Below are 8,017 nucleotides of genomic sequence, written 5' to 3'. Positions count from 1 at the left end.
TCTCTCTCTCTCTCTCTCTCTCTGTCCTTATGAATTGAATACTTTTATTTGACTGTCACACACCTAAGGGTAACCAGCCCACACAGGCTTATAAGACCGCACCTGTGTCAAACGCCTTGATTGGAAAGATATAGACCACTGGGTTTTGAATTGATTGACTTCATCCACATACTGTACATCGGTGGAAAAAGAAGTATTCAAATTATTTGCTTAAATAAAAGTTGCAATACCACAATGAAATATTACTTCCTCACGAGATTCAATCATTCTAAACCTGACTCCAGTTAAAGTACACAGGTATGAGCAGCAAAATGGTTTGCTGCTTCAGATCCACAGCCTACAGATCCATGCGCACTTATTAATTGTATACAAGGTATCAATAAAATACTTAATGAAAACCTATATGCAAGGCAAGTAGACAAACAGAAAACAAGGGAGCAACAACTTGAGTGACATAGAAATAAATTACACATGTATTTCTTTTTAAATTGCGTTATTTAATAATTACAGGGTAAAGTAATATTATTACTGAGTAACAATGCAGGACTTGTAGTCAACAATGCTGATTGTGATATAAAAGTAAGGAAATTTGTGTTTGGTAGATTATTTCTTTATTGTAACAATGCTTCTTGGCAATAATGCTTATACCATTGGAAAGCCTATTTATGTGTCTTTCAAATGGTGCCACATTTGTAAGGAACATGCATTTGTGGGATGAGCAGCAGATCTGAGTATGTGGGTTGCGCCCATGAAAAATCTTCTCTATCAATGCCAAAGAGCCTTTCTTTACTGTTGACTCTTGTTTAGTGGATTGGATGATTGATGTCTGAAGAAACAAAACATATCTGCAATTTAGCAATTTAATCAACAGGAGCATGAGTAGCGTGGGGAAGAACCATACACAGCCCACACACACAACCGGCATGGTCCCACAGCAGTGTGTGACCAGGCTGGTGACCAGCATGAGGTTCCAGGCTGTTGTACTGGAGTAAATGCACTTAGTAACTTTCCACCACACATAATTATAGCCTACATATATACTCACACATACGCTGGTACCCATGAGTGCATACATGTCATGCAAAATACACTCATTGACACATGCACACAGAGCTCTTTTATCTGTTTTGCTGTTTATTCTTGATCTTTTTCTTTGAATTTAAAATGGTAGCTGCAAATAAGCTTCAGCCAGAACACCTGTTATACATCTGTTTCAATATTTATATGTAAGAATGTTTACATGCATGTTTCCTCTTAAACAACAGCAATAAAATGAAAAACGTGCTTGATGAGACAATATATTCTGCTTTACCACTTTCTTAATAATTTTATTGTGTGATTTTGTGTTTTTTTGTGTAAACTTTTAAAGTAACCTTCTTGAAATTATTTGAACAATTCTAATGAAAGGATGAGATCTATTCAGTAATTATAGTGGCATGCAACTTATACTGCATTGTTGTGGGCAAGACAAATATATTTTTATCGTTTTTATCTTTGTTTAATTGTACATAAAGCATATATATATATATATATATATATATATATATATATATATATATATATATATATTCATATTTTATATGAATGACAGAGAAAAGGAGGACACAAAAACAATGTGCAGACTATATATTGATGTTTTTATTAACCTGATGGTAATTTAACATATAAATAATGAGTCTGCATGCAGGAGACACATGGTTAACTGTAGTTAATGAACAACAGGAGGAAATCATGATAGGTTACATGAAACTCCTGAGAGAACGAAACAGAAGAGAGAAATACAACAAACTCACAAAAGAGGTGACCTATATCCCAGGGTTAGAAGAGTGTTTGTGTGTGTTTCAAGTGGGATGGAGCACTCATTTGCTCTGTGAGCCTTGTAATAGTATTCATGAAACATGGACACCATTGCTCGCAGACACACACACACACAAAGACTCATCTGTTCACACGTAGATGCATAAAACTGTGTGAAGACTGTTTTTGATTGTAAAGGTACATTACTGCAAGTGATTTACAAACTGATCAAGGTGTCTTATTTTAAATGGGCTTAAAGTATAAAGGTCACTAATAGACTATATTCCGTATAACTAAGTACATTCATAATAAATAAAAAGTTTTAATAATTAAAAAAAAGTGTAAAGTTAATAGTATTCCATTAGCAACTCTGAATCCTGCATGTCTGCCACGTGATGATCTTCTGAAAAGTACTGGTTTATTGTGTTACAGATGAAATTCAATATAAAATTCTATAAAATATAAAATTAATAGTTTTTAGATTGAGTACAGTTATTTTACTGTACTGGGATAATAAGTATTCATGCTCTGTATCATTTATGTCAACTTAGGTTACAAAGCAGTAAAAAGTACTTACCCGGGTCACTTGAGCATGAATCCTGCTTTTGTTTTTGTAGACACACAGCTGTGTAAAAATAAAGTGGTTGAAATATTGTGTGTAAACGTCTGATTTGTGTTAATGAGGGTTTATTATAACTATACTAACTGCAGCAGCAAAATTGACGCCCCTATCTAGTTAACCGTATCAGTTTGTGGTGTTGATGATTTTTATGCTCTTCGGGAAATGTGTTCATGTTGGCCAGACACTGCTGGGTTTTTAATAACGTCTTTGAACTGTAATTTTGTGATATAAAGAAGCTACTGCTGCTTTAGAATTGGCGACCTGTCCAGGGTGTACCCCACCTTTCGCCCGATGTCAGCTGGGATTGGCTCCAGCCCCCTGCGACCCTGTACGCAGGGTAAGCGGTTGACGATGGACGGATGGATGGATGGATGGACTGCTGCTTTTGATGCTGCACTTGATTGTTGCTTTCTAATTGAATATACATTTAAATTTGCACACATGTAGACATGGTTGTAAACCTTATCAAACAGGGCCGTCAATTGAAGAGTTTTACACCTGGTCAACATGGAACAAGATCTATTTCCCCTTAAGGTTAATGTGTGATATATATTTTAGAACCATCATCTTACAGTTAACTCTTACACACCTTGAGTCCGAATGATGAACTGGGAAGGAAATAAACAATATTTTTTTTTTAAATCCATTTTTCAAAGCCAACAATTTTCCAAGACAAGTTGGATGACAAACCTGCTGTAAATAGGACTAATAATGTAAGGTGGAGAAATATTATTTCTGTGGTGCTTTATGATAGTTGTAGCCTGTGTCTTTACCAGTGCTGCAGTCACTCAGCCTCAAGTCAGACATTGTCCTGGTTCTTCTCTTTGTTCAAGACATCACACAAGCCAAATGTGTGCAAGAAGCTGTGGTTTACTGTTACTTTTCATCATAAAGAGGAGAAAAACAAACCTTTAGACCTTATGTACTGCTGATACTGTTGACAATAATGCAGTGAATAGGCTGTAATAAAGCAAGGTTCATACTCAAACGGCAGTGTAGGGAGCAAACTAGTACTTTAACAAACTACAATGCAAATATTATGGATTATATGCTCATTTTGGAAACAGTAACTCGCAAAGTAATTTCATTCCAGGTCCATGTAATAAATGTTCTGGAGCTTTTGATTATATTGCATGTTCTTCTTCCACAGCCCCGTTGTCGTGCAGTTCTGATTTCTTCTGAGCAGTTCAGAACTTCTCATACGTGTTGGCTTAAAAGGTTTAGATTAAAAGTTCATTCTTGCGTTTGGAAACAGTATCTGAAAAAATAACCGCAACGTCCATTTAGCAGCTGTTCTGGAACTTTTGATCGTCTCACTCAATCTGTTTTCAACATTTCAGTCAACAATGAAACCTATCTGAAACTTTCATGCCAACATGGACAAGAAGTCCTTAAAGCGGCTATAATCACTCTTTTTTATAATAACAATGTATCAAATGACAATATGAAAACAAAAAGGGGTTGCCTGTAGTGATGAACATTTAGCTGGTGAACATAGTGGAGCATTTTGCAGCAAAAAGACATAAAATATAAAAGAGAATTAAATATTTGTCAGGTGGCCAGAAACACAGCAACAAATTAATGATAATGTTGCTCCATAACTGATGTGTAAATGAGTAACTGTGTTAGGGCTGACCCCGAATAGTCGAAGATTAGATGCTTCGATGGGTGGATGCTTCGATGGGTGGTCAGTCTCACAGTTCAAGCTTTGCAACAAAACGAGGATCATGCCATTTTGGCGGTATGGGGGTGCTCAACGTCTGATTTTACATAGAAATACGACTTTTCTGACAATAAATTAATATACTGCCTATTAAAATATACATTTCAATGTTTAATTTTGTCAATAAACATGCAAAAAAAGTTCAACACATGTTTTTTAAGTGCGTGAATAAATCCAAAATTGTAACCCTAACCCTGGGTCGCATGTGAAGGCGTAGCGTGTGTGTGTGTAGTGGCAGTGGAGGAACACTTGCTGAATAGACCAATCCCCAGCTTCACTGGTGTTGTGCCGGGTTGTCCGCACCTCGCGGGACTTTCAGATAATTTATCACCGTTGTTGAACCACACAAAGAATATTTTAGCGTTTTTAAATAGCCGGCTACTTGAAATAGACCCGTGAGGAACCGCAGTTGTCGGCAGCACTGCATGCACGCAAAACTCTGCACAAGACCGGTGAATGGCAGGTGAGAGAAAGAAAGAGAAGAAAGAGAGAGAAAAGGATCAACAATAAGCCTCAGTTTAACTGGAAATTTAAGTTGAATAATTAAAAAAAAATCAAGTTGAATGAATAGAGACTGCAGCTCTGCAGTTTCTCAAGATTAAAGCGGAGCCACCATGTGGCCCCCCCACCAATCACTGTGCACAAAAACACACATGATTCGACTATGATGATGACGATGATCAGTCGACTATAGGCAGTACTTGATGATTCTGATTCGACTATGTAAATCCTTAGTCGGGGACAGCCCTAAACTGTTTGCTAACAAGCTCGCCATAGAAACTTGAAAGGTGATATGTCAGTGTTGTGTTCACAACATGTTTAAGCAAAAATCATTTATTGCAGGTTTTAAGTGTTGAATATGAAATTTAAATATCTACATTTCTATGACAAGTAGACAAACTAGCTGCTGAGGAAGATCATGTGACACAGCTACTAAATGGACCTAGGACAATGTTTTGTCTAAAATTCTTAAAATATGAATCTGATACCTATTAGGAGTTGTTTAAGTCCTCATATGACTATTCAACTGCTGCGTCAATAAAAAGCAATTTAAATGCAGCACCTGAAACAAAGAAGGTTCTTGGACCCTGCTTTATACATCTTCTTCCAGTAACTTGAGTCACAACATTTCTACTTAATTATGTCTACTAACTTTGTGGCATATGTCCAGACATGTTCCCTCTGATTGGTTGAAAAGGTAGAAAACAGATTATTTGACACTACTGCTGTAAGTAAGAGTTGGTGACAGCATTTATTTCCATTTTCTGACAAAACTCCACACAAAAACAAACTCAAGACCAAGCTGAAAGAGAGAGATCCTTCTATTTTATTTCATATTCTTTTTTTTTGCTGCTGTTTTGCAAGTTAAGGTACAGTGCCTTTTTTCACATTTCCACTGATTTAAATAATGAAACTGTAGAGAAATCTCTTTTTTCCGAGGACACAGAAAGATTGTATTTTTTTTTTAATGGGTGAGGTTGGGTGGGGTTGAGGGCGGAGGCTGTGGGCAGGGCAAGGGTGGCAGACTAAGAGGAGGCAGATAGTGGTAGTGGGTGGAAGTTTACAAGGACGGAGGGTTTGCACAGTGTTCACAAACAGACAGACAACAGGGAGAGATAGACAGGCAGGGTGAGGAGGGGGGAGGCAGTAGAGGTAAAGTAGCAGGTGTGAGATAGGAAGAAGAGGAAGAGAGGAGGAAGGGGGAGAGACAGTGTGCTTTGTCATGTCCAAATGAAAACAAGCAGCTCTCAGACACTCTCCAAACTTAAAAAAGAAGAAAACTTTTATGAACGGTTTTGTATTTTAAAAAACACTCAGTCATCTATTAGAAAACAACAACAACACACGCAGAAAATAGCACATGAGGAGGAAAAGGATGGGGGAGACAGAGAAGGAGGGAGTGGGTAAGAGAAGGGGAGATTTTTTTCTACCCTGTTGAGGGCATGAGGGAGTGAGTGTTTAAGTTTTATGGTGAGATTGATTCTTTATTGATAGGGGAGGAGGAAGAGGGGCGAGCGGGAATGGCAGTAGAAGATTGGCAGTGAGTAAATAGAAATAAAAAGAGAGAAAAGGAGGGAAAGAAGTAAAGTCCAATGGCAGGAAATGGCAGTGATTAAAGAGCTGGATTTGGGTGAATTTTCTCTGGCAGGAAAAAATAACGAAAACAATAAAAAGAAAAGAAAAACAGACTCCACCCACTCGCTCAAATCTAGACGGGAGCTGCCGTGTTGTTGTTCTGCTTGGCAGAGTGATCGCAGTGGAACAGTCAGGTATTCTTGTAATCATATTCACTTCAACACAGTGGTGTAGTTTGAGTACACATGTGAAGAGTGGCTGCAGCTATCAGTGCTGTAATTAGCATCGGCACAACAGTGTTACTGGCAGACTAGTGCTGTACGGACTTTGGATAGAAAAAATGGGAACAGAGGGACAGAGAGGACAGGGAAGATTTACAATCCCACTCCCCCCCCCATCCTCTCGTCCTCTGTCGCTGGTCCTCTTGTCAACTTGGCGTGATTTTTTAAGTTTCTTTAGGAGATGAAGATGGGAGGGTGGAGAGGAGGAGGAGTAAACATAGTTTTCTTGTACAGTTTGAGTACATTGACAGGAGAGGAGGGATGGATGGGGGATAGAGGAAAGAGAAAGGGAGATAGAGAAGAAGAGATGAGTTCAGGGGAGGACGGGGTGAGAATTAAATGAGGCTTTGATCATTTAATAGTATGTCTCTTTTTCCACCCAGCCTGTAGAGACGTAGAGGAGAGAAAAAGAGGGAAACAAGAAAAAAACAGAAAGAGAGGCAAGTTACCTTTAAAGATTTTTCATAAAGTCATTCAGTGATTGACATCAGATATTAAAAACTATAAGGTCATGGATGATATTATCCTGCAGAATGTTATAAAAAATTTTAAATTCATGCAGTGGAACTATTAATCTGTGACCTAGTGTAACGTAGTGTTTTTTTAAATTATTAAAGATCTATACTGGCATGTAATTGAAATCAGTGTACTACTACTCACATTGATGTGCTACAAGTGTATTTAAATATTTGTGTTGTGTGAACATTTAATTTATACTGTGCAGCTGAAATAGTACATGTGTACAATATGTGTGAGTGTGTTATCTTACCTCCGGGGTTTCGGCGAAGGATGAGTTTTCGGATCTCATCATAAACAAAGATGAGGAAACTGTACGGGAACGCACAGAACCACCAACTGGGCCTGAGAGAGAACAGAGGGAATGACAAGAGTAAGAGCAGTGTTCAGACAAAACTGGGAGAAAGTAATGAAGAACAGTACTCATTAAGTACTTAAGTACTCTTTACTGACCCATAAAGGTTGTGATCTTTGCTGCTGGGGGCCTGATATGTAGGATTTTGTGCTATACAAACAAACTTGAGTTCAAAGCTCAGACAAGGGGAGCTGTGATATAACAGTAGTATGTTGTCAGGACAATGTAATGAGATTACATTAAAATAACTAGGGATGGGTATCACTACTCAAGCACAGTATTGAGTAGAATCGAAATGGCTCCAGTCAAACCAGTACTTCATTTGATACTTTTTGTAGCCAGGTTGCGGCAAAAAATTAATACTTGTATGGTTTTGCTTGCAGCCAAACATACAAGTAACACACAGAAAGAAAGAGAAGAGCACACTTTTTTTCTTATGTTTCTGCATCATAAACTGTATAAAAAAAGCCTGCACGCGCAAAGTCTATGCGTGATTTTAACAGCCGCTCATCTTCGGCTGCGGTCTACGGCATGTTCGGCACACTCATTTTACACTTCTCTGCACATTTTTATTTGCTATTCACAACACATGTCACTGATCGATCACTGCGTTCCATCACATCAATTAAACGCTTATGTGATGCAGC

The 8,017-nt window shown here is 38.0% G+C and overlaps 1 protein-coding gene across 2 annotated transcripts in view; it reads right to left on the bottom strand.

Moving 5' to 3' along the window:
* Positions 1-5,446: 5,446 nt before the first annotated feature.
* Positions 5,447-8,017, bottom strand: part of atp1a3a (ATPase Na+/K+ transporting subunit alpha 3a) — a 34,675-nt gene continuing 32,104 nt past the window's right edge. For both annotated transcript variants that reach the window (XM_046057769.1, XM_046057770.1), the window contains 2 exons: positions 7,269-7,360; positions 5,447-6,883 (listed from right to left, as the gene is read on the bottom strand). In XM_046057769.1, the coding sequence (XP_045913725.1) occupies positions 6,855-6,883; positions 7,269-7,360 (121 nt within the window). In that variant the 3' untranslated portion in view covers positions 5,447-6,854. The remainder of the gene's footprint in view (positions 6,884-7,268; positions 7,361-8,017) is intronic.

The sequence above is a fragment of the Micropterus dolomieu genome, linkage group LG09 (assembly GCF_021292245.1).
Source record: "Micropterus dolomieu isolate WLL.071019.BEF.003 ecotype Adirondacks linkage group LG09, ASM2129224v1, whole genome shotgun sequence".
NCBI classification, from domain to species: domain Eukaryota; kingdom Metazoa; phylum Chordata; class Actinopteri; order Centrarchiformes; family Centrarchidae; genus Micropterus; species Micropterus dolomieu.
The sequence above is the reverse complement of the archived record's forward strand: the minus strand, read 5'-3'. Positions and strand labels throughout refer to the sequence as shown.